Source organism: Ciconia boyciana, chromosome 9 (assembly GCF_034638445.1).
Source record: "Ciconia boyciana chromosome 9, ASM3463844v1, whole genome shotgun sequence".
Classification (NCBI taxonomy): Eukaryota; Metazoa; Chordata; class Aves; order Ciconiiformes; family Ciconiidae; genus Ciconia; species Ciconia boyciana.
The window spans coordinates 3,781,800-3,809,136 of NC_132942.1; the positions used below are offsets into that span (position 1 = coordinate 3,781,800).

The 27,337-nt window shown below is 39.4% G+C and overlaps 1 protein-coding gene across 1 annotated transcript; it reads left to right on the forward strand.

The window, feature by feature from the left end:
* The first annotated feature begins 91 nt into the window (after window positions 1-91).
* SEC24A (SEC24 homolog A, COPII coat complex component) lies at window positions 92-26,873 on the forward strand. The gene is made up of 23 exons (XM_072872032.1): window positions 92-273; window positions 5,723-6,244; window positions 8,564-8,731; window positions 10,418-10,495; window positions 10,830-10,996; window positions 11,597-11,769; window positions 12,807-12,909; window positions 13,736-13,862; window positions 14,507-14,616; window positions 15,011-15,123; window positions 15,836-15,954; window positions 16,564-16,619; window positions 16,943-17,149; window positions 17,465-17,585; window positions 18,177-18,335; window positions 18,845-19,018; window positions 19,427-19,537; window positions 19,938-20,113; window positions 21,588-21,725; window positions 22,401-22,505; window positions 22,646-22,738; window positions 23,292-23,395; window positions 23,794-26,873. The coding sequence occupies exons 1-23, from the start codon at window positions 201-203 to the stop codon at window positions 23,906-23,908; spliced, it is 3,312 nt and encodes a 1,103-aa protein (XP_072728133.1). The 5' UTR covers window positions 92-200; the 3' UTR covers window positions 23,909-26,873.
* Window positions 26,874-27,337: the final 464 nt, after the last annotated feature.

Sequence of the window (27,337 nt, forward strand, 5' to 3'; positions counted from 1 at the left end):
CTGCCCCCTTAAGGCGCCAGGCTCCGCCCACTGCCGCAGCGCGCCGCTCCCGGAAGTGCCACGTGTACGCAGTGCGCCTGCGCGCGCCGCCCGGTAGTTCCGGTGCGGGGCCGTCCCTCCCCTTCTCCCCCGAGCTGGGCCGGGCGCCGCCAGACGGGCGGCACCGCCGAGCCGAGCCGAGCCCAGCCGAGCCCGCCGCCATGGCCCAGCCCGCCAGGCCCCCCGCCGGCTACCCCAGCCAGAACGGTGCCGGCCAGCAGCCCTACAGCAACGGTGAGCGCGGCGTCGGGCCGCCTCGGTGGCGGTAGAGGGCCGCGGGGCCCGGCCGCGGGGAGGGGGCCTAGGGGGGGCGGCTCCCGCCCCGCGGCGCTTCCCCCGGGCCTAGGCCGCCCTGCGCCCGTTCTCCCCAGTGCTGCGGTGCTAGCGGGACAGGCCTCGGCCGGCGGCGCAGGGGAGCGGGCCGGTGCCCGCGGGCACAGCGGCGGGGAGGAGGGGTGACGGGAGCGGGGGACCCGGCGGCCGCGGGTGCTCCCGGTGTGTTAGCTGCTCGGCTCGCTGAGTTAAAGCCCGTAGGAGCGGGCGGGGGCCCCGGGGACGACAGGTCTGTGCCCGGCTCCAGCGTTGCCCTCACCGCACCCCGGACACGCGGCGTCCTGAGGGGAAGCGCAGCTGAATTGGGGACCAAAAAAAAAAAAAAAAGGTAGCGGTGACTGACTGCTTCTGTCACCCCCCCCGCGGGAGCGTCACCCGGTCCGTGCGAGGACACGGGTGCGGGTGGAGCGATGGCTGCGGGCGGCCGGCTCCCCGGTTGGGAGGTGAAGGCCGATGGGGATCGCTGGGGGAGCGTGTCCTGCCGAAAGCCGTGCTGGGGAAAATGCAGAGCCGTTTACCAGGCAAAATAAATCTTCAGCCTTTTTTCATGGCAAAAGTATCCCTGAGTATATCTGTGCGTGTATGTTCATAAGCCCTCGGCTTATAAATTGCCAGAAGCGCCTTTCGGAAGACCTGTGCTCACGCTCCCTAGGTAGAACGTGCGGCCGGAGCCGCTCTGGACGTCACTTCAGCCCGTAGCCCCGACGGTGACAGAGCCGGGGCAGCGGTCTGAGCCTCTGACCCTTTGGAACGGAGCTGTACATGTGGCACCCTGGCTGTGGCTGGCGGGGGCTGGCTGAGCACAGGCCGCACCGCAGCGGGAATTTTTTTTTTATCTTGTAATTTGTGTAAAACCGATATGATCTTGTTGCATGTGCTACGATCTGGGAAAGTCTTGGTGACTTTCTTACCCTCAAAATATATATATATATTTTAAATGAGATATTGAAACTGAAACTGAACAACTACTAGCCAGCCTTTTAAGCTAGGAAGAAAGAAATACAAGGTGAGCCTTGTCTCTGCATCTGTTTTCTTTGCAAGTGTGGAAATCTGTGCTGTTGGAAGTATTTCCTGATGTCGCATATACAGACAGCATCCTCCGTACTTGGTTCCTTAATTATACGCTTGTGTGTTTCAGTAGTTGTGCTGCATCATAAGCAATTCAGTTATAATGAGATCTTTTGATTTTTCTGCTTTATGTATGAGTAATTAAATGGTTTGACTTGTCTTCCCCCTCCTTCACAGCGTGCTTATTACTTTTTCTCAAAGTCATCTGCAAAATGACATTTTACAAACAACTGTATAGCTGCATATAGGGTCAAGAAAGTGGGAAGCGTATGAATACAGTCTGAAGAGACAGCCTGTATTCTGGAGAGCTTACGGTCTGAGCAGAGAATGTACAAAGAGAACGTTAGCTATCGGAGTAATTGAGTAGGATGATTTACAGACTGGCATCGCTTTATGTTTGCTGATTCCTCTGTAGTACATTAAGCACATAGTGGAAGTTCTGGGGAGGCAGTTGGAGGGGGAGGAATTTCAGGCTACCTGGCTGTCAGGTGTATGAAAAACAAAGAACTGAAATTTAGAGTTCAGCAAATACAAGGTAATAAAAATAAACAGTTGTTACGGTATGTTAGAGATAAGGTTTGGGTTGCTGGCCTTTTGAATAAATTAGATTATTCAAGCGTGGACTATTCTTAGCATTGTTTAAAATATATGTTGAGAAGGTGCTGTGATCCTGGACCTTTACAGTAAAAATATTTTTAAAACAGTCTGGAGCGTACTGAGAGTACTGTTGTGATACTTGCAGCGGTCTATGAGGAGAGCAAGCTGTCAACAGTGTGATAAATTGTTATATAGCTCTCAGCTCTTCCCCTCAACTTGTTGCTTGCTTTACTGTTTGCAGGTAACTCCCCAAGCTCGCGTGTCCAGCGAAGGCAGTACGTTGTCACAGCAGCACCGTGTGCTGCCCGGGAAGTTGTGTAGCACAGAGCATCGGGTTGCTTGGTGACAACCTTCCTCTGCTTCATTTGTGTTTTTCTTTTAATAGGATCGGTGTTCTGTATTCATTTAACTGCAGGTTACTATTTGCTTTCCAGTTAATAGATCTGAAGTGCAGACAAGAAGGAGAAACAATTATTTTAGAAGTGTTTTGCTTTCCTCATCTGATATCTTAGCATGGCACTTTGAGGTCATAGGATGCTTTAGAAGCTATTGGGTTTGGTCAGCTCTCCGTGTGCTTGGAGACCAGTGGGTCAAAGTCAGCTGAAGTGGGCACTGGTGGTGACCGATCCCATGGCAGTTCGGTTGGGATCCCATGCAGCTTTTCAGTGTGTTTGTCCTTGCATCTCCCTGGAGGTTGGAAAGGTTGCAGCTGGTGAAAGTGATGTACTAAGTAACTGACTCAGAGTAGGTGATGCTGAAATTCTGTATGGCAGAAAATATGACTTGAATCCTAGCCTCCCATGCTAATATTTTGACCCCTCATTTTATAAAACTACGCGGCAACCTTCATATATATTCTAGTGCCGTTCCTGATTTCTCAGAAATGTTAAATTACCTTGTGTTCCTGTAGAGGTGTCTTTCGCTGTTAAGTAGGTGGCCTTTCTGGTATTACTAACTTATTTCTGCTCTGAGTGTCAGTGGTTTTGCTGCCATGCAGGTGGTCTAGCTCTTCAGTCTGTGCTGAATTCCTTGTCAGTTCCTGGCTTCACAGAACAGCGCAGGAAACCAGCAGGGGAGCATTTGGGGAATGCTGGAGAGCCTGTATGCTCTCGACAGGCCTCAGTAAGGAGGTCAGGTCAAGATGGGTACCTGGCAGCAGCAAAAGAGCAAGTTCTGAGAAGTCTTTGTGGACTGTGAAGCCCTTTGGAAAGGGTTTGCACCCCTCAGCCCTGTTGCTTTAGTTTTGTTGGCAGCTTTACGCAGGCTTGTCTTGAAAATATGAACTGCACGTAGGCTATCGAGACTTTTCGTTGTGGTTCTGACTTTAAAAATAAAAATTAAAATTTGGAACATTGTGCTGTGGTGAATTTGATTTTTAATGCAAAGTGCCATAGAAAATATCAGGTCGGTCAGTTTGGGGTTTCGCCTCGCTTCCATAGCTTTATCGTCAAACTTGTCCCTCAAGCAGGGAAAACAGTGTGCAAGAGAGCAATCCAAGTACTCTGATTTCTGCCTGGGCTACAGAGTCATGCTCAGAGGTGAATAATCAAGTAATGAAATTAATTTGTCTTTGTTCTGTATTTTTCATACGGCTTATAGTAATGTTGTATCAGTGTACATGGTGATGCAGTCAGGAGGCCTGGCATCGCATAAGAATTATTCATCGTTCTTAGAGTTAGCAAGTTTAATTTACAATGGATTTTGTAAATCGATTGTTGAAAACCCATCTGATACACTGCAGGGTCATTTTTGAAGGCAAGTCATAATTGTTAGCATTTTCATGTTTGCAGGCTTTTTGTTTAGACACCATTGCTTTTGGAGAATTATTAATTACTAAGATTTATGAGCAGCATTGTAAGGACAGTAGGGTATAACTGGATTTCCTAACGGAACGATAAGTAGCATATTGAGATTAATGGGTGGAGAATAATATGGTATGTACTTTTTATGCACAAATAACAGAGGCAGTGAGGATGAGGTCACTGGCACTGTAGTACTGCCTTGGCTGTGTAGTTAGCGTGGATATGTATGATATTCAGTGAAGTAACAGCTGTCTGTGAACTGTAGCCTAAGGCTTTCTAGGGAATGAGGAGCTGAATGATCAGTGTGGTATTTGTCCTAAGTATTTCAATGTATTCTGTGTTTAGCTTAATTTATTGTCAAAAATGCCTGAGTTGAAAGTCATTTTAACTTGGAAATGCGAACTTCCGCACCTTTTGAAATTTAACCGGAATGCTTCAATAGGAAACCAGCCATCTTTGTTTTAATGTTAAATGAAATGCTGTGATTTCTTTCTGCTGGCAGCTGTTTCCAGTACTTGTATGGTAAATATATATCCACTCTCCAGGCTAATCTCTCTGGCATGTTTTTGAAAATTAAGTGATTTCTGGTCTGGAAAATTAAGTGCTTTTGCTTATCTAGGTTCAAAAAAATTGTCCAAATCTTAACTAAGTCTGGAAATCTGAAAATAGTACAGGGTCGCAAAGAATGGAATCTTAACTCTAAACCATGAAGAGGATCTTTTCTACTTTCAGATGTTTAACTGTGTGTGTGGAATGTCTCCAGTATTCAAACGATGTGTTTAGGGGGGTGGGGGAGCCACAATGTGACTGGCTAAAATAAATGGTACAGCATTGGAAAGCGTTTTAGTAATTTTTAAGGAGTCAGTGCATGCCACAGCCAGTCACATCTAGTGTATTCTGCTCAGAAGGACTTAACTTGAAAATTTATAGTCTCCCTTCAGAATGCCCATTTTCTGGCAATGGTATGAACAACCCGTAGTAGTAACTTTCTTGATGGAGTTCTTATCGCACTGGAAATCTCACAGTATTCTGTCTCTGTGTCCCAGTGTAAAGTAGAAATCTGATGATGCTCTTGCCAGTGTTGTTTAGTGTCTGGAGAGTTATTAATCTTTTAAATTTTTTTTCTTCAAATGAGTAAAACTTTGTTCAGCTATACCAACCAACAAATATATAAAAAGCACCATTAACCTATTAAGTTTTATTTTCCTGATTGGTGAATTATTTTATGATAAAATTACCCTTCCTTCCATGTTCATGACCAGTTGGCTGCTCACATGAGCAGTATGTGTATGAATAGTTTTCTTACTAAAATTAACTGCAGAAGCTTTCATAGATGACTCTGTCACTTGAGAATTAGCATGGTGACCTACGCTGAAACTGGCTGTTTGTGTCTTTGCCATAAGCTAAGGTTTAAGTTGGTGTCAGTCGTCAGGTGAAACTGAGTTATTACGTAATGGATGTTTCCGCTTTCGGTCTGCTCACTCTACTGCTGCCAGCTGTGTGGGAGAGCGCTCCTCTTTGGTCGGCTTGCTTTTGGGTGTTTCTGAAGATAGAAATAGTATCATGTGTGAATTTCGGTCCAGGAGGATGGATTGTGCTCAGGCACTGGAATGCCTAGTGGTTGCGAGGCTACTGTAAAAAAAAAAAAAAAAAAAAAAAAAAAAAACCAAAACAAAGATCTAAGTGTTGATAGCAAAATACTACCAAATTCATGTCCCCTGCAGCAGTACTTCTGTCACTGACACCTCGTTGGTTTAAAAAAAAAAAAGGCATGGAGACTAATAAAATCCAAAGGAAAGAGATTCCCAGGAACATCTCTTATTTTCAGAAGTGATACACAACACTGACTTTCTAAAGAGTTTATTGCTTTTTTTTCCTTGCAGGTCCTGTTCAAAATCAGCTGATGCATTCATCAGATGGCCAGGGATATAGCCCTTCGGTTCCAGGATTGTATTCGCATCAAGCGCCGGCGAAGGTTCCTCCCCATCAGTCTTCTGGACAGTATAACTATAGTGGCTCTCAGAATGTTTCCCAATTAAATAGTTATCAAGGACCTGGGCAGACTCTCAATAGGCCACCAGTGGCACCTTTCTCTGGGTCACCAGTACAACAGACAGGTCCTGTTCCGCAAGTGCTGCTGCCTGCATTGCAAAACTCAGCTGCTATATCATCTGCTGGTAGCTTTCCTCCTGGAGCTAGCCCACCAGTGCTTTCAAACTGGCAGTACAGCCAGACTCCTGTGGGTCAGCCAGTTGGGTCTCAAACAAGCCATTTGGCTCACATGACGGGGACAGGGTCCGCTCAGCCACCGTCGTCGTTATCAGGAAATACAAATCCTCCAGGAAGTTACCAATATGCTGCTTCTCCGGGAGGTCCTCCGCTTCAGAACAGCTATATGAAGCCAGGTAACCATAACTTTTTGATATTTTGCTAACGCCCATTTCTCAGCATCCTTTTTAAAAAAAGAATGTAGAATTTACTCTGCAGCGGCATTTTGCTTGTGGGACGAGCTTGTCAAAGCAGATACTTTGAGAAAATGCATGTCACAAATATTGGGATGGTTTCTTTGGATTAGAAATGGAAGTTCTGCGTGCGGGTTAGGCATTTCAGCTGGCTGAAGCAGGTGTCTGCTGAATGGTGTCTCATTGTTTTGGAAAGCTGTTTGTGGGTACTGCTGTTTCTGTGACCTTCACCATTCCTTGGGGTGGCTGTTGGAGCATTGGCATGCTTCAGTCAAGTGGGGACTTTGGGACTTCACGGTTGAAAACTGTAGTCCTGTTTATTGAGGGTAGTCTTTCGCAGTTTAAAACTTGTTAGCCTTTCTGTTAATCACTTGATTCAGGTAGTTCTCTGAACAGCCTCAGTCAGGTTGATGCAAACAACTTGAGCACAGCCTGGAAAGAAAACTGAAAAGCCTTCTGTGCCATTGAAATAGAGCCCAGTTCAATGGAAAGCTTCCTTCCTCCAAACTTGTAATTTTCATTATCCAATAATAATTGTCAGTCTTTAGAAAGTACTCTGAAAGCATGAGACTTCTGTTTCTGCCACTTGTGTGCCGGTATGCGCAGTGGCAAAAAGCTTTTCTAACACTAGATAGCTCTGTTATGCAACTTGTGGTTATTATGGAAACAAAGTTAATACTCAAGTTTCTCTTTGCCAAACTGCTGTTTCCTGTTATAGAGGTTTTTCTAACTGAATGTGCAAATAGGAGTTACATACAGAAATATTTTAAATGTTAAAGCAAATATTTGTTCTTGTGAAGTGCTTTTAGCCTCATTAGAGATTTTTCTTGATGCTAGTTTTTTGTTATTTGTTAAGACAGCAAACTGTCTTAAGCTCACAGAATTTATGAAACTATTTCTGGCAGTTTATTGGAATAAACAATTAGTACTTTGGAGTTAGTGAGGAAAATGCTGAGAAATTTTGGAAGGTGGCATATGACATGAGAGCGAATGTCTGGAATAAGAGAATTCTTACATCCATTCAACGGTGAATCCTCCTGAGCAATTTCCCTGGTAGTTTTTTGTAGAACAGTGATCACTTTTAAAATTAATTTAGCTCATTTGGTGATCATGCTCATTCTTAGAACAAAGGTCTGCCAGCTCCCTGCCTGCATGGCTAACTTCGGACAGCCTCTCAGACACAGAATCTCTTCCAAGTTCTGTGACAGTGTTGCTTGCATATGGCAATTATTAATTAGCTTTGCAGTATTGAACACTAAGTGAACAAACAGATAACTTCACTGAATGTGATTGGGGTTTTTTTTCCCTTCCTTTTTTTCTTTCCCTCCTCCCTTGAAAGTGACCATGCTGTGCAGGCTCATGAAGTGGCATATTTTGTGTGGTGGGGAATTCGTCAGTGTACTTTTGTGTATGGCTTACAGGCTTCTGTACCGTGTTGAGACCTGGTGATACTGGACAATTTGGCCTTATCTTTTGAAAGGCTAACTTTTGTATTAAAACACATTGGTGTCCTCCTGGAGTTAAAGGGCAGTTATACTGGTCTGCTGGAATAATAGGGAACAAAGGAGTGGAAGTGCTCTTAGGATTTGGCATTATTTGAAGCGAAGAAAAGCAATTGGGTTTCTAAATGTCTTGGCTTGAGAAAGTCCTAGAATTTTAAAATAGAAGCAATTAAAAACTTCCCTGTGGCTTTTAACATGGAGGGTTAAACGTTTCAGAGCAAAACACCTCACACTCAAAGAGCAAGTTTATTCAAACTGCACATTGCTGATGCTTTCCCAAGTGAAATCTTTTTCCCAAGTAATTTTAGTAGCTATAGAATCTGTACATTGCTGTTTTGCATCAGATTATTGAAGTGGAAGATGAGCATCCTGTCAGGAGTCTGTTTAGACTCTTACTACTTCATTATTCTCTGTGTAATATGGGGCTGTACTATAACTTTATATAAAGTCCAGACTTAGTAATCGAAGTCGGGATGCTTTCTGTACCTCTTGAAATTCTTACCAACAGTAGCAACAAAAAGCTGAAAGAAATTGTGGATAATAGCTACAGGAATCCAGTATGAGCGTGACAGGAGAAGAGCATGACAGAAACAATCTGAAGTTGTGAAACCTTCTACACGCATTGTAGGATTTGTATCTCATGCTGTTTATCATTTGAATAAGAGGAATATTTAGAGCTCAATCTGTGTGGTTTTGTAACAAAACTTTTGTGACTTTTTCAGCTGGGTTAAACAACTCCTAAAAATTAATCTCTTTACAGGATCTGCACCTCCACCAGTGACTCAGCCTTTAGCTCCACTCCACCCTCCTGCAAGGCCACCTTTAGGACCTCCACCAGTTGGTGGTCCACCTTTAATTAGGCCATCAACGCTGATAGCAGGACCACCTAATACACAGCCTCTGCTAAATTCAGCTGCAAATCGAGAAGGTAAGAAATAATTTGCTCTTTTTGTTGAATTTGAACATTATAGCTTGCTCCAATATGCAACCTTTAAAGTACACTGTTCTATTAGACACTCAAATAGTAAAATTGATACTAATACAGCGTAACTTTATCTGAAAGGAGCATGTAAGGACCTGGAAGGAAGTAAAATATTTATTGTTGACAGTTCTTAACAAAATAAGAACGGTTAACACTTCAAAATAGATGTCAAAGTGCTGTTTAACATGTCCCTGTCTCTCATAGTTGCCATCTCTTGTTTTATTTTTAGTGTTCTAAAATGATACTGAAATTCTGATTTCTCTGCATCCTTGACTGCTGTGGAGGACATAATCTGTGTATAACTTCCTGTATTGTTTTATTCTGCAGGGGGAGCTAAAATGTGAACCCTGCAATTCCTTGCCTGTTTACGTAGCTGTACCTTATTCTCCTCCTCTGTGTAAAATCACTGAAATGCCTATCTTGGATTTGTTCATTTTCTGAAGGTTGTTAGTAGAGACTGTTAAGCGTCAGCTGTTGAAGACAGATATCTGACTTTCTCTGTCTCCTGTGGGCCCTGCACAAATATGCCATTGTTTAAGAACTCATCAGGGCTCTGTATCAAACAGACCTGCAGCTGTATGGCATTTAGTACCCATGCTAGATGGGGCCGTGTGGTAGCTAGCAGTTTTGTTTTTACATACATAGTTTGTTCTGTCAAAACTGTTGGTTCCTTGCATGTTCAGATTGACAGTTTCTTGTATGCAGTAGCTGTGTGAGTACAAGAATAGTATATTCAGATTTAGCTTAGTTTTGAACATATGAAATGCATTAGAAACTGCTTTCGCTTAGAAAGTCGTTTCTTCGTAATGAAGAGAAACATTTCCAGGGCCCTGGAGAGATAGAAATGTTTAGTCTGTGAAGTAGGTTGACTGCTGCGTACTAGCAAGATTCAGCGTGTAATGTAAGTTCCTTTCATTGGGTCATCTTTGAAGATTGTAATGATAATAAAAAGTACATTGAGTACCTACTTCTCCTTAGCAATAGATAATTGGTTTTGTATGTTTAGACATAGTTAGCTTACAAAAAGCTGTCCTTTGGCAGCACTCTCTCAATTTCAAGGTTTTTCTTATCTCCGCTGGAATTTATATCTTGACTGGTATGTGACCATATCAGAACTGCTGGTGTTTGGTGAACAGTACTGGACTAAGTGTGTAAGTGAAGGGAATTTGGCGTTTCTGTGAATTATCAGTGGAAAAAGTTCTTCAAGGAACTTGGTAGCTTAATTCCAAGGTACTTTGAAAACTGCAGCTAGCCTACGGACCCTTCCTCTGATGAGGAGGAAGTGCCCCCTGACACTTTACTGCATATTAGCTTGGAAGTTATGGCGAATACCTAATCCAAAGCGATCTTAAAAGATCATTCAACCCAAAGTGTAGGGACTTTTGTTTTCCTTGAAAAAGATGTGGGGTTTTACGAATGTCCTTTGCTGAGGTCATGTCAGCAGGGGAAGTGTGTGTGAGGAAGAGGCTAAGATGTATATCTAGTTCAGTTTCGTCCTGGGACAGAAACAAAGTAGATCCAAACTATGCTAATCTTCATATTCATCCAGCAAGTAGGATTTCATTGCAGTTACTTCATTACAACTTCTTAGTAACTTGTGAAAATTTTTACTGGGACTGTCTTTCTTAATAGGTGATGCTACATCTGCTGCTGGTGATGGGTCTGTGGTCCAAAACAGCTATGATACCATAGAAGGTGGTGGCCTCACAGGTAAGGCTTTGGAATTAAAAATGTTTACTGTTATGTAACTTTTTTTTAAGAGTCTGGGAAAGATAGAAGTTTAGGCATTTATGTACAAACATACATACTTGTTCCATGTCTGTCTTGAAACTAAATATGAAATTTGAAGCATTGACAATCAGCATGTCTTTGCCTGTAAGTATGGTAAAGCAGTTAAGAGCACTTTGCAAAATTAACAGCAGTTGTCAGTTGTTCACACTTAGAAACTAAACAACAACAAAAAGTGCTCCTGCTGTATTAATGCATTGAGCAAGCTGCAGTTCTTCAGCAGTTAATTTCAAGTATTTGTCTACTCTGCCTCTAGCAACTCCACATCCTTCTCCTGCACCCCCGAATCTTAAGATGAATAGAAGTGTTGGGTATTCTTACCCTACCTTACCTCCAGGCTACCAAAATACTTCTCCACCTGGAGCACCAGGAATGCAAGCATCTGCTTTGCAATATCCAGATGGATCAAAACATTTCCACCAGGTAAAGATTGTCTGTTTTTTATCTCTGTACTACCCATGGTGCGTGTGGGTAAAGAAAAGTGACGATTGGTGTGTGTTGTGCATCTATGGGGTGCTGCTTCTGTGGTTCCCTGTTTGGTGTGCCATTTGTTCAAGATGATAGATGTAGCCTGAAATTAATGCTTTTGCTGATGCCTTGAGAACAGTTTGGAAAAGCTGTGTGCCAGCTCTTTCTGAAGTGTGCTGTCCTCGAATCTGTTCAGAATATTTCTGTTAAAACTTTCAGCTGCTTTTGGCATGTTTTTCTTGGTTGCTATTGTTAGCTGAAGTATTTGGGTTTTTTTTCTGTGAACTTTCAAAGCAAACTGACCAACACTTTTGCCAGCTGAGCCTCTGTATTTCAAGAGCTTTGTAGCAAATGTATGCTAATTTTTATGTCTATTATGTTACATGCCTAAGTCCAAGTTTATGTAACAAGTAGTATTTCTAAATATATCATTGTAATACAATGGCAGTTAATACACAAACAAAACGAAAAAGGGAAATATGTTTGCTTTTTAAACTAACTGTGGGTTTCATCCAAATAATTGGTGTTAATTGCTGAAATTTCATTTGACTCTAGCCTGCCCTGGGCACTAATCACTTAACTGCATCTATGGGTGGCCTGAGTCTACAGCAAGAAGGATTACGACCTGTGAATCTTCTTCAAGAAAGAAATATTCTTCCTACGACCCTCTTGAAGGCTCCTGTCCCAAACTTGCATGAAGACATCCAGAAGCTCAACTGTAATCCTGAGTAAGACTATCCATTTGCTATAATCCATCAAAATAAATAGAAGTATACATTCCTGCTTGTAAACATAACTTTTCACAAAATACTTCCTTAATTTTGTGAGTAGAAAACGTTGAAAACAGGCTTCACTGTGTTATGATGAAGGCGGTAAGTGGTTTAAGCTTTGAAGTGAGGAAAATTATCTGTGTAGAAAGCACAAGGAAAAATACGTTGCTTGCAAGGCAGCTATAGACAGGTATAATACAAAAACTTTACAATATAGTTGGCAATGAGTATGAGTGAGAAAATATAAAATAGGAGTTAACTCATTTGAGTGAGGTACCCCAAAAAGATTGTAAATGCAGAAACATGAGTGACCTCTGTATTGAAAGTAACCATTTAAAACAATGGAGTAAATGGAGTGTCAAACAAGAGGCTGGCAGTTGGTTATTCAAGTAATCTCTCTGAGGAGACCAACCAAACTGTGTATAACCAGGTACTCCTGCTTTGCGAGCCTTTTATGATAGGCAAAGGAAATAACAGCGTCTTTGTGAAGTTGTTCATACAAACAAGCCGGGCTGGATTTGCAAGAAGTACTGTGCACATCTGCACTTTGGAAACCACCGAGTTCTGAAGTCTCTAGAAATGACTGTGGGGTTTTTTCTATTTTTGTGTAGTTTTAAGACCACTTCTTGAACTTCGCTGGTTCAGATTTGTATATAAGGCCACCTCAAAATGGTATTCCAAAATAACACTTAGCATATAAAGATTTGGTGCAACTTTGAACATTGTTAGGCTTAACTTTTACTGGAGTGGCTAAAGTGACACTCAGTTCTGCATAAAGAATGTGTATAAAATAACATAAGAACTCCCAAGTATGTACTGTGGGTCAAGCTCAGACTAAAACAGAACCATTTGACAGAGTTGGAAAAGATCCTTTATCTGGAAACGGAAATTCACCATCACCAGCTCTAGAAAAATACAAAGGATGCTCTGTACTACTGAAATCATCATTTTATTATCTGAAAGCCTCTGAAAATAACCCTTTGTCCTCCATGTAGGTTGTTCCGCTGTACCCTGACTAACATTCCTCAAACTCAGGCCTTATTGAATAAAGCCAAACTTCCTTTGGGGCTCCTGCTTCATCCTTTCAAAGACTTATCGGTATGACAAATATTCAAAACTTTAAATGCTGAAATATCAACAGTGCCTTTATTAAAGTCCAGAGCTGGACAATGAATTATAAAAGAAGGTCAAGTATTTTGGCTAATCTTGGCCCAGAAGAATTACCCTGGTAACTGACATTTCCCTGTTCCATACAGGTCATTGTAATTTTTCTGAATTTTTTCTCCCTACCATTTTTAAACTTTCAAGCCTCACTTCTTAATCAAAAAAACCTCCCAAACCTCAAAAAACCAGAAGCTTAGAGGCAGCACAGCACTCGGACTGTGACAGAAGGCAACACATCTAAATTCCAGTATTGCTTAGATAGCTTTATCTTGTCACATATCAGTTGTAGTTACTGATTTCCTGTACCAAACCTAGTACTAATTCTAAACTTAATTAAGAGTTTACAAAGTTAAAGGGGTTGGGATGTCCTCAGATAGCCAGGAGACTTTGTGAATTTAGCAGTGCCTCTTTTAAACACTGTTATTTTTCACAATTTAAGTAAATTTTCAAAGATGTGGGGTTTTTTTCTGATTTTTGATCTGTATTGGGTGTAGCACTTGGTCTTAAACCATCAATGTAAAATCCAAGACTTTAGAGGCTTGAAACGGGAACCTACACAGTCAAATAGGTTAGAGCTTAGTTCTGACCCGTCGTCTTATTAAGGAATTGTAGGGGTGCTGTGAGGATGCAGAAATACTTCTTCCTTCAACAAGTATGCTTTGACTACCTAACCAGGAAGCACAGTGTAGATAATGCTGTTATTGTAGATGGATAGCTGTAGCATGGTGATACTTTAAAACAGGAAGCTTTTCTTTTCCAGCAATTGCCAGTGGTCACTTCCAGTACTATTGTGAGATGCCGTTCCTGCCGGACATACATTAACCCTTTTGTCAGCTTTCTAGACCAAAAGAGATGGAAATGCAATTTGTGCTATAGAGTGAATGATGGTAGGTTTAAAATGTGCTTATTGCTTTAAACTGTTAAGGTTAACCTTTCCCACCTTGGCCTTTGAGACTGTAATATTGTTGGCCATATCAGTACTAGGGTTCGTCATCAGTCATGCTGGGGCTATGAGACATGAGAAATGTTTCCCGTGGGCAAAGACAGTGATGTCACTCATCATAGAATCATAGAATGGTTTGGGTTGGAAGGGACCTTAAAGATCATCTAGTTCCAACCCCCCTGCCATGGGCAGGGACACCTTCCACTAGACTAGGTTGCTCAAAGTCCTGTCCAACCTGGCCTTGAACACTTCCATGGACGGGGCATCCACAACTTGTCTGGGCAACCTGTCCCAGTGCCTCACCACCCTCATAGTGAAGAATTTCTTCCTTATATCTAATCTAAATCTACCCTCTTTCAGTTTAAAGCTATTACCCCTTGTCCTATCACTACATGCCCTTGTAAAAAGTCACAGTGAGTCTGACATGGTCTCCCAAGGTACCCTAGCAGATGACAAAGTAGCTGCCCTGCCTAGTAAGTTCTCCAAGAAGCACTGCCCAACAGGCACAAAAGAGTTGATGCATTTGTTTTAAAATGCAGCACAGCTAATACTAGCATGAAGTAATACTATATAAACTTATCTGCATAGTTCCTGAAGAATTCATGTATAATCCTGTGACAAGAGTTTATGGAGAACCTCATAAAAGACCTGAAGTCCAGAATGCTACTATTGAGTTTATGGCTCCATCCGAATACATGGTAAGGTTTTATTTACTTTTAGCTGTTCTCTTCCTTTGTTTTATTTCCAGAGGGGGAGTCGGAAAAAACCTTGATATAGAGGATGCTTTCTGGCTCAGTAGAACAGTTGCTGCCTCAAGGGGTGTATCTGAGTACTCTTGGGAAGAACTTCAGATAGTTCTTCATTTCTAAATATTTACAATGTTGAAGTTCTTCTGTATTTAGAATATGTAGGTATTTGTCTTCTGGAAGAAAACTATAATTCTAGAATTACCCAATAAGAGATAGATCCATTCAGAAGTTTTAGCTATCACCTCTGTGCTGTTTTAATAGAGTTTAAACTTGCAGTGGAATTAATAAACCCGATCTAATAAATGTCACTGTGAAAATTAAAGGTAATCTTTTCTTTGCTCAGCTACGTCCACCTCAACCACCTGTGTACCTCTTTGTGTTTGATGTCTCTCATAATGCAATAGAGACAGGATACTTGAATACAGTCTGCCAGACCTTGTTAGACAATCTTGACTTGTAAGTACCTTTTTCTTAGAATCTCCTATTTTCTTTCCTCTTATGAAACTTGTGATAGACATCAACATGCCAGTACTTCCTGTCTAGAAGAGAAATTTCCTAGCGTGGCTAGCAATGGCCAATGTTGTATTAAAATGTAGTGTAAAGCTGTAGTCTTTTTCCCGTCACAGCTGCACTGGTATAAAAGGTAATTTTGAAGGCTTGTTTCTCAGTCTGGCTCTTTCCTATCTGCTTCACCAATCCCAAAAAGGAATAAACATCATGTTTATGATGTCTTTTAGACTGTATTTTTTAAAAGCTGAAATTTAGATAAGTATTTGCTGAAAGGAATGCGTACATCTAATAAATTTTTATTACATGCTGTTTAACATGTATAAAAAAAATACATGTTTTATACATGTTTTACATGTATAAAAATACATGCTGTTTGAACTTATATAAATGCTGCTTGGTATTTTGCAGCTTGTTTCCTCCTTTTCTTCCATTTTTTTATTACCCTCTTAAAAAATTTGTCTGCTATGTGACTCTACTATGAGCTCCTTTTTTGTTTTGTTTTGGTTTTTTCCTCCAAAATGACTTAGTCAATCTGTTGCAGTGTAGCTGCTAAGCTAACTACTTGGTGACAACCTTGGACAGGTGCAGTGGATGTTTTTTAAAAAAAAAAAACCTGCAGAAATTTCATCTTGCTGAACACCATATGTCTCATTTTTAGGCTTCCTGGGAACACTAGAACAAAAATAGGCTTCATAACATTTGACAGCACAATCCATTTCTACAGTCTTCAGGAAGGTCTCTCTCAACCTCAGATGCTTATAGTTTCAGATATTGAAGGTATGCAGAAATAAATGATTAGGATCTACTAATGACTGCTGGTTTTGACAGCCTTTTTATAAGATATATCTGGTGGGAGTTTCTAGATCAGATCATTAGTCTCTCTAGTAATGGCTTTAGAAGTAGCATATGTTTGTTTGTTTATGAAGCCCCTGATGTCTGAGCAATGCTGTGGCTGTTCATGACTTAAAACATGAAGACAGCCTTCCTAACTTCTAGTTTAATTTGTACAATTATGTAGATTTCTCTTATGATCCCAAATACTGACGCTTGGTAGCTTGCTATAGATTCTGTGGTGACTGATGCTCAGTGCTTGTTCTACTTTTCATTTCAAGTCACCTTTCCCTGTGTGTTACAGGGCAGGGCAGAATGAACTCTAGAAGATCTTCGCTATGTGTTTTTACTTAATGGTCTTGATTATGCTTCAGCCCTGTCAATTGCTAGTCTAACATGGCATTCTAGCCACAGATCTGCTTATGAGAAAAAAAAAAGAAATCCACATAATTATGTTTAAATTTTTCAATAGATATAATGGTTGGCAAATAAAATTGGGGGAAGCCTGATGTGTTTTTAAAAAAAGTAACATAAATACTTTTTGTTTTCTTCCAGATGTATTTATACCAATGCCAGAAAACTTATTAGTAAATTTAAATGAAAATAAAGAGGTAAGAACTACCTTAAATAACTAGTGACATTCACATAGTTTGGGATATGCTTGATAATTTCTGGATTACTTAATGCTCTTTAACACCTACAGTTTAAATGGCAAGTTTGAAGTAGAAAAAAGAGGTCTTTTCATTTATCTGTGTGATTGTAAACTTCTGCCAACCTGAAACAAGACAGTACTTGACTTTTGCTAGGGCTTTTTCTTTACTACCTTAATATTAGAAGTGTTAATATGTGTTTATGTATGTTCAGCAATCAGCTCTATAAAGAAGAAAACTCCGAAGACTACCTGGTCTTAATACTTTTGTTTTCTTAATTGTAGCTAATTCAAGATCTGTTGAGGACCTTGCCACAGATGTTTACCAAGTCCCTGGAAACTCAGAGTGCTCTGGGGCCTGCATTACAGGCTGCCTTTAAACTGATGTCCCCCACTGGAGGTAGAATCTCTGTCTTCCAGACACAGCTTCCATCTGTGGGAATGGGAGCACTGAAGTCACGAGAAGAGCCAAACCAAAGAGCAACCGCAAAGGTTAGAAAAGCAAAAAGGTTGAGAGAACTGACTACCCTGTTCTGTATGTGTAGGTGGTTCTGGAATTGCCTGTTCTGGGTTAATTTTGTGGTTCTCTTGTTGAGCTAACCTTCCTTTGTTTAAGTAGTAGAAAGGATAAAAAAAAAAAACAAACCCAAGCACTATAAACACAGATTAATGATCTGATTTTTTTTTTAAGATATCACTGTAATCAGTGATGGAGTATCAATTATTAGTGTTCCTGAAAACAGGCAATAAATGTGTTAATCTGTTTGAATTTCCTTTGTATTTTGTAATACTCCATTGTATTAACAGGACATACATCTGACACCATCGACTGATTTTTACAAGAAGTTAGCCTTGGACTGCTCAGGGCAACAGGTTGCAGTGGATTTATTTCTTCTTAGTGGACAATATTCTGACTTGGCTTCTCTAGGTAAGTCATATTAAGCTGTTTGGGGGTGTGTAACTGGTACTTTTGGCAAATACATAGAATCTACATTAACATTTAGTATACGAACCTGATTTGAATGAACCTAGTGTGTCAAGATGCAAATTCATCCTTGATGAGCAGTGATAGTGAACAGAATCTAATCTTTCAGTCTTTCCTGACTTAACCTAGCTGTTTTCATATTGTCCCTTAGTGAGTCAGGATTCTTGTGATCCTGGTATAAGTGGCTGAAATACTTTCCTTCTTTTATGCCTGTTAACCATCAGTGTAAACATCTTTAGACTAAGCTTCACTAGCATTTTTTTTTTTTCTCCATTTAACCAAACTTTCAAGTGACAAAGTACCTGTAATTTCAGGCCAATGGAAAATTATTTCACGCCTGAAACTACATACATACTTGAACGTATAGTTGTGTTACATCTATGTCTCTGTATGCAGGTCTGTAACTGTGTAACAGAGCTATTTGCAAGTGTAAACAGTTTCATAATTAAAGGGAATATTGCATTCAACTGGTATATTCAATGACCATAGCAGCAACTGTCTGCACTCTGCCACTGTATGTTCTTTTTGCTTCAGGTTGTATATCAAGGTACTCTGCAGGTAGTGTCTATTACTACCAGTCTTACCATCATAAACACAACCCTGTCCAGGTGGAGAAATTGCAAAAGGAACTGAAACGGTATTTAACTAGAAAGATTGGGTTTGAGGCTGTCATGAGGATAAGATGCACCAAAGGTTTGAACACAGTCTTTTGGATTTTTTTGGGGGTGGAGGGGAAGCGGGTGTTTGCTATTATTTGGGAATATTTTGATTGGCATTTTGGCTGTTGTGTAAGCTTAAATGGTTAAAAGACAAAGATTAGAAAAGTAAAATTCAGTACCAGGAATCAGACCATTTATTAAAGACTGTGTTTGCAGTATCTTTACTGGCATCCCAGTTCCATTTTACAACGGTTAAAACTGGAAATTTTGTTCAACTGCCATTTCAACAAGGGACTGTTTTTATAGTCTGGAGACTTACTGCTATTCTGCATTGATTTGACTTCCAAATTCCCGCTTTGTGGATTCAATGGATTAGTTGTCTGTTTCAGATATTTACCTTTCCTGAAGATACTTTATTTCATTGAGAAGGATCTTAACATTCTGATATAGAGCCATCCAACAGTGGTGGCAGATGTGGAAATGGTGTCTGTACTTCATGACTATAAAAAATAAAATTGATTCAATACAATTCTTATCTTGTAGGTCTTTCCATTCATACTTTCCATGGGAACTTCTTCGTACGATCCACGGACTTGTTGTCATTACCCAACGTAAACCCAGATGCGGGATATGCTGTGCAAATGTCAGTAGAAGAGAGTCTTACTGATATGCAAGTTGTTTCTTTTCAGTCAGCTCTCCTGTACACATCCAGCAAAGGTAAGATACACAGGTAGTGTTAGCTGCATTAACAGTACAGTATTCAGATGAGTCTTTTTGTATCCATTTATCAGCTGCAATTCAGTTGCAGTAACTTACACAAACTATTTTATCTAATATCAAGGTCACAGCTGTGAAGTGTTACTGCATGTTGTTGATGTTATTGCTTCTTCCAGATCCAGAAGTTTCTTGGGAAACTTAGTTCTGGTCTGAAAATAGGTAGACTTAACCCAGAAACTGAGAACTAACCATTTTTAAAAGCTACTGGAAAGGGCCTGATTCACCACTTGTATGATAAATTAGATTAAATCTTAAAATTTTTTTGCTATTGAGTAAACAGTGGCATTTCTTGCATTGTTTCATAAAACAAAAGTTATGTTTGGAGACTACAGTTTTCTTTTCTTACAGGTGAAAGACGAATTCGTGTCCACACTATGTGCTTACCTGTTGTAACAACACTGAGTGATGTCTACCTAGGGGCAGACGTACAAGCCATCACTGGGCTGTTAGCCAATATGGGTAAGCGTGATAAGAGCTTGTTTGGATATGTATGGATGATATCCCTAAAGCTCTGAGCAGTAATCCTCTGGGAAGTAACATTAGGAGAAAAGATTCTCTCTTTCTAAGAGTGCTTTCTAAGTTGCAAACCAAAGAGGTGGTTTTTTTTTTTTAATGCTTGGCTTAGGTAAAGTATCAGTATAGTTGTATGTAGTCACCTGGACTTAGTCTTAGTCTGGTGCATCATCATGGGCCCCTGGCTTTTTTTCCGAATCACTTGGCTTGACTTCCTCGATAGTGTAGTAAAAGCTTATTAAGGTGCATGGAGGTATATGTTAAAATGAGAAAAGTTAACATATGTGACTGTATTTCTACCAAGGGAGGAAAAGCCTCTTATTTGAGCTTCGTACTCTCTTTTTAGCTGTGGACCGATCCGTTTCTGCTACCTTGAGTGATGCTCGGGATGCCTTGGTTAATGCAGTGATAGATTCTTTATCTGCTTACCGTTCATCAGTCCTAAGCATTCAACAACCTGGTCTCATGGCCCCCTACTCACTACGGCTCTTTCCACTTTATGTACTGGCACTCTTAAAACAGGTAAGAGTTAAAAGGAAGCCCTGCAAGAGGATGATTGTCTGTTTGGCATGTCAACCTGAAGTAAAAGAACATTTCTTTGATGTACAAAATAGCATCTATCTTCTCTTTCAGTATTTTTGTAGGACTCAAAATTGAGAAGTTTCTTGATTTAGATTGTTTAATAAAACCAGCCTTCCTGCAATTTGTTATTAGAGTACTGAGATATTTTACAGATTTGAGAACGGTCCCTCTTGCAAAGATAAAGTTCTCAAGATAACAATTCCATTTCTCTGCACCCCAGAACTTGATGACTTGAAAGGTTGATGTAGAACAAAGCCTATTTAATAGTTTCTCAGGCCTGGGTAGATAACACATGATTTTACATGTGCTGCATGTGTGTTTTATCTTGGAGTCTGTTATGCTACAAAAAATGGAGGGATTTGGAGAATTTTATGGAGCAAATGTATCGCGGTAATAATTGGACGGGCCTTCTGCTCTTGCCTGCAGAGGAGAGCAGGGGATAGAGAAGATGCTTAAAGAATATCACTAAGGAGAATGATCTAGTTGAGAAGTAGGAGTCTAGAAGTGCGTATAAAAACAAAAAGTATAAGCGGTATAAGCGAGGGAATAGGAAAATATTAAAGACTGACTAGTCTAGAGAATGTGGAAGGGTACTGGTAGAGTGTTTTTTCAAGAATCTAATTTTTGTGCATTTCTGGAAATGTAGAGCCACACAGCAGTTCAGTGTGGATTAAGAGAGCTGGCTGCTCTTGCAAAAGGTTTAAAGCATTTCACAATATTTGCTCAACGTAAGTATTTTTTGATTGGATTTCCCTGAACTTATACTAGAAGTCATTTTAAGTGTTGGACAAGCTGTCTTTCTGTTCTAGAGAGAATTTTCTGATTTGTACCTCTTGATAAGGATTAACCAGCATTTTGCTAGTAGCATGTTCATAATGACCTTTGAGCTTTTTCATGTACAAGACTGTATAAGCATTTGACCCAATCAAGTGGGAGGAGCGAGCCCTTGTTTCAGTTATAGCTGGGTTTTTTGTCCCAGCAAGCCAGGACTCCATCTTTATTGTAAATCCAGAATTACCTAAGATTCACATTGAAGCCAATTGTAAACTGCTACAATATTTACTCTTTTAAATTCCATCAAGTAGCATTTTTGAGGTGTATGTTAGAAGAGATATATTTCAAGATGTTTTCATCTTGGCTGTAGTGCTCACTAGAAAGGATTGATGGTGCACGGTCATGGTAGGTTCTAGAACCCAGAAATAGGAATAAGGAGAATCGTATGATTTGTATGTGAAACACTGAAGAGAACTATGGAGAAGTAAAATAACAGTGGTAAAGTACCATATTTTGAGAAAATACTTATGGCTCAGCTCTAAGACTTTTAAGTAAGTTAGAAATAAACAATAGATGGCGTGCTAAATTCAGCTTATCTCACTTTGCTTTCATGGTCAAATTAAATGCTGATTGTTTGCAGAAAGCATTTCAAACTGGGACGAACGCACGTTTAGATGAACGCATTTTTACCATGTGTCAAGTGAAAAACCAGCCCCTTGTTTACCTCATGCTTATGACACATCCCAGTCTGTACAGAGTTGATAATCTCACAGATGAGGTGAGTATTTGCATTGCTACATGGTCTGTTTGGTCCCAAAGATTTTTATGATGTCAAAATAAATTTGTGTTAAAAATCTTGCAAGTTTTCCACATTAAAGCTGCGTAGCTAAAATTTACTGTTTCATATTTTCCCATTTGTTGCATTTATGCATGTGTTATTTGGGATTGGATTGATGAATTCTGGAGAGAAGCTGTGCTCTGGCTATAGATGGATGGGGAAAGTTTTTTTCTAACTTATTTCACTTTTTGCCTTGTGTCATCTTGCACTATAAATCACATGTACGTAAAGACAGTATAACATATGTTTTAACTTTTTGTCCCTCTGTAGCTTCCTTTATTTTAAAATGTCAAAGTAGTTCTGTGAACAGTGAGAGAATGTTTATGTAAGAGCCTGAATAATTTTAGAAATCACATCTTTTGTACATAACAAATCTGATATTCCAGTTCTAGAACTAATTAACTGAGATTAAGTTGATTAAGTACTCCCTCTCTAAATAAAACATTAAGAGATTTTATTAGTAAATTATGCACTTGAAGTATGACTTGAACTGAGGAAAAGGGTCCAGCTTCAGTATTTGGTGTAATACATCCTGTTCTTCTTTAACATTCTGTTGTGCCTGTTTCAATGCATCAAGATGTGAACCACTGTTTTTCTTTCTGCTTTTTCCTTTAGGGAGCTCTTAACATAAATGATAGAACAATACCTCAGCCACCCATTCTCCAGCTGTCAGTGGAGAAGTTGAGTAGGGATGGTGCTTACCTTATGGACGCTGGCTCTGTAAGTTGTGTGGTGGTGGTGATTTTAAGAAGTATCCACATTTACTCGACAGGTTCTTTCCGAGAACTCAAAATGCATAGGAGACTGCTGAGGTTTGGTTTTGCATTGGATTAATGTTGTTATTGCTGGGTATCTTTCAGGTACTGTTTCTGTGGATTGGGAAGAACTGTGGGCAGAGCTTTATCAGCCAAGTCCTTGGAGTTCCAAATTATGGCTCAATACCACAGAACATGGTACGTGCTTGCTTTGCTGTACATCAGCTGTACAGTGCCACCAGAATATTATTTTCACGAGAACTAAAATACCACTATTCAAATATTAGCCCTCTAGTTGTTATTCACTATAAATCCAGACTCAGGGAAAGAAAGAATTTCTGTTACCTCTCTGGGAGTTTCTCCAGGCTAAAACTTTATGGATATTCCCATGAAAGCACAGTAGGAAGAGGCTGGCAATGATTAAGTTTCTCAGAACTGTGGGAGCAGACTGAGAATACTTGGGAATAGTAAGGACAGTGGGTTAGTGGGAAATCCTTTGGTTTCTGCAACAAAACAGGTTATCGATCACAGCTTGGTCATCACCATTCTGGTAGCCAATTGCTTATACCAGTTTAGTGCATTTGACTGTTTCAAGCCCTTTCAAAGGAGACTAGACTAAAACTATACATCACAAAATGTATCTGTCTGGGTTTCCTTTATACCCAATTAGGATAGAGTTGGGCTATTTTAAGTGTTCTGTTTTATTCTGAAAAATATCATGTATGTATTAATGATACCCTTTGCCTCTTAGACACATCTCCCAGAACTTGAAACTGCAGAATCCATCAGAACAACAGCTTTCATTTCCTGGCTGAGAGAACAGAGACCTTTCTTTCCTATACTATATATAATAAAGTAAGTGGTTTTTAACAGTCTTTGTGCTTCTTTAGGAACCTCTTAACAATATATATTTGGATATCATATACCAAACTTTCTTAATGGAAGTTTTAACAATGGTGCATGCTGTGCCTAACAGATATGACTTGTTATGAGTTGTCTCCAATTAGAATTTCCACAGACTAAAAAAGACTAAATGTCACAGAACAATCTTTAGTAAATGGCAGATAAATGAAATAAATGCTGATAAGTGCACTTGTTGGGATTAATCACAAGGGCTATTTGAGATCGTCTTTTCATATGTCCTTAAGCTCTTGAAATATCTTGCCACTTGACCTGTAACTTCATTAATGCATTGCACTGTAGATGTTGGCGAATATTTATTTCACTCAAACACTTATATTTCCATTTTTAAGGGACGACAGTCCATTGAAATCAAGTTTTCTGCAAAATATGATTGAAGACAGAACAGAATCAGCCTTATCGTACTATGAATTCCTCCTTCATATACAGCAGCAAGTGAATAAATGAAACACTAGCCTTTGGCTCACTTCTTTAAGGAAAGATTTTGCAGTAAAGAACGATTGTGCTTGTAATATCTTCATTAAATCTGTGGCCTGAGGCAGTTGATGAGAAGTTCTCACTGTGATTTCAACAAACTAAAGCAAATAAAGGACCACATCTGAGAATCAAATGTGCAACTACATAATATTGTACCTTAAAAGAAAAATCAAACTATTGGAACTGGTTGAGCACCTTTAATTTGCTGCAAATCATGTTTTTACTGTAAGTAGTTGCGGCATGAATTACATTTACAAAGACAATACTGAAAAGGTGAAATACATTTTGTAAAATAAAGAGTTCTTTGTTGTTCAAAATGTATATTTCTGTAACTCTTTGCTTTTTTTTTTTTTGCTGCTAGATATAAAACCTCACAATACTGATCATGATTTGCAGGGAAATTCTTTCTAAGTGCATCCAGTGATTACAGACAGAGCATCTCAGTGTTCAACTTAATGCTTAAAGTAGCAATGAAACAACTGTTCATTGTGAAACGAACAAATACTTTATGAAGCGTAGAATCCAGTGCTTGGATTGGATTATGGCTAATAGGACTAAAGGTGAGCTTAACCCAGACAACATGGCTGAATTTGTTAAAGCTTTTAATAAGTCAGTATTCTAATTAAAAAATAGAGTGGGGAGGAGCAGGCCCTATCAGAGACACATTTTAAAAAGTCAGTGGCTGAGTCAGCAGCAAAAGTAGACTTAGGTAGATGGCAAGCTTTGTTTTTCTTCAGTAAAAGGAATAGTTTTAATTTGTTTGTGAATGGTGTGGGAGGGGAAGGGCAAGGAAGGTTATCTCAGATTTTTTGGTTTAAGTTTAGTAGACTTTTGGCTCTTGTTTACATTAACTGAATGTGAGGCCCCTAAAATCTAGTGTGTTTCTGAAGTGAGTTTGTATGATGGCACTTCAAACCTAATGTTTTGAGACAACATTGAATATTCTGACGTTAAAATTGGAAAATAAATTATTTTTCCAAAGACAAAAATATTATATTGCATTTGAAGAGTTGTTCATGGTTTGAGACATGCTTGAAGTTTTCAAAATATTTTTTTTTTACTGCAGCTGTGTAATGAGCCTAGATCCAAAGCCAGGGTGCATCAAATAAAAGCTTTAAATATACTCTCGGATCCCTGCCAGAGCTACATTGACATTGGACTTGAAGTGAAAATTTATATACAAAAATATTTAAATCATTTTATAAAAGTGTATTGATAATTGTTCTGTTTTGGAGATTAAGCTATCATTGATAGCTACCAACATAAAGAGTATTTAAGTTACTGTATCTCTATGCCCGTGAAAGTGTTTCATATGGAAAAATCTTGGTTCGCTTTTTTGTTTAATAGTGGTAAACTTAAAGGTCTTGCAAAACTGACATCCTGGGGCAAGTAACTTGAACAGGTAAAACACTTCTAAGTGGTCAAACATGTACTGTGATTAGGCTAGTTAACTTACATTTTGTGATACAGATGTCAAAGGACATCATAGGGTAACCATTTGCTACCATTTCAGGCTGTAGCTGCACGTGATTGTCAGGAGTTGCCTTACTTCAGGGGAGGAGTTTCTTTGGGGAAATTGTTCTTGTCGCTTGAGCACAAGAAGCTAAAGTTCAGAACAATGTCTAAAATAGCATGAAAAGACTATTATAGAACCAATTTAAGCTCCCCTGTCTGCTGTCTCCATAGCAAACAGGAGTATATTTACTTGAACAGCTTTTCAGAGAATTGCACAGTTTCTAGTCATAGTGAAGAGGTTTTTTTAAGTTTTGACAGTCTGATTTTTTTTTTTTCCAGGGGAAAGGGGTCTCTTCATTTAAATCCTCAATTGAAGCTATGCACTTGCATAGGTTATGACTTAAAACTTGTGTTTTGGGTATATTATCACTGAGATGTTGAAAATCATCCTTGCATCTAACAGCCCACCCAAAGTCTGTTTCTTACTATGGCTGTATTTTGCTACTATAGCCCTTATTTTTTTTAAAAAACATAAATGTTGGAGATGGCTTCATTGCTTTATGTACACCAAACTAATGGCTAAAGATGTCAGTTGTTGTGGCAATTAACAACTTTGAATTAGAGTCCCTAAGTTTTACAGAGCAAAACATTATAAACAAGAATCAGATGAACCCTCTTGGAGTTCTCTTCACTTTGGAAGAAATTCTGTATTGAACTTCATTAGTTTATTCCCTCACAGTGGGAAAAGCCTGCTGGTTCACCTTGTTTTGCTGTAAGGGCAATACAGGGCAGATGAACACACAAACTACCTATGATGTGTCATTTTTACCTACAATTGAAAAATGAGGACACTGAAGATGAACTACAAAAATAGGCAAGAGTGGCTCTGATAGATAGATCTCAGCACGACAACTCTACCACTGCAAATGTACTCTATTTTTCTAGTTGAAGACCTTTTTTTTAAAACTATTTCTGTATTTGACACATTAGTGTTCAGCCAACATTACCATCCATTTTACTTTGCTTTCATTATCGTTTTTAATTTAATATATTTGAGTCTAAGTCCACATAGACTGTGTTGCAATAACTAGAATGATTCACTTTTATTTAGAATTAATTTCTTAACAGAATTTAATCAAAGATGCAGAATGGCTGTTAAATAAGGGACCATTAAATGTGATTTTAAGGTTCTGTTTACTATTATGGATGTAATCCTTATAGTAAATTTAATTTTGTAAAGTCGTGTATAATATTGTAATATTAAATCTTTGTTTTCTGAACTCAAACATTTGATCTTCAGTATGAAGTTATAAATCTTGCCCCTTCTGAATTTGAGACAGGATTTACTTGTCCTCCTTTTTACAGTTTGTAATTTTCACTGTTTTATTCCTGTAAAAAGTCATTTGTAACACATGCAAATGCTTATTTTATCTGTGCTAATTTATCAGATTTGGCTACTCAATAAAATTAATTGAAAGAACTCATGCAAGTCCATCAGTCCTTTCTTAAAAATAAAAATAATGTATTTGATCAATCGAGGTAAATACCATGTACCAACAAGTGATAAATTCTACTTTTAGCTAAAATGTAACATTTAGGTGCTACAACTGAGAGGGAATTTGAGAAAATTAGTTCCACCTGACTCAAACTCTTCCTCTGTCACTGGTATTTTCTGTCCCTCCAGAGCATCTCTGTCAGTCAGCATTGTTATTCAGTCCTACCTTGGGGTTTGTCCTTCCAGTAAGCCCACAGGGGTGCTGCACCCCACCGCGTGGTACCCTGCCATCTGGCTGGAAGCTGGTCTCAAGAGCCAGCTGACATTGATGGTTGGAATTTAGCCTTCAGCAGTGTTCCCAAGATGGTGATCAATTTTATTGTAGGTAATCCTGTATCTTCATTTAGCATCCTATTTTTTCAACACCTTTTTGTAAAAGTCATTCCATC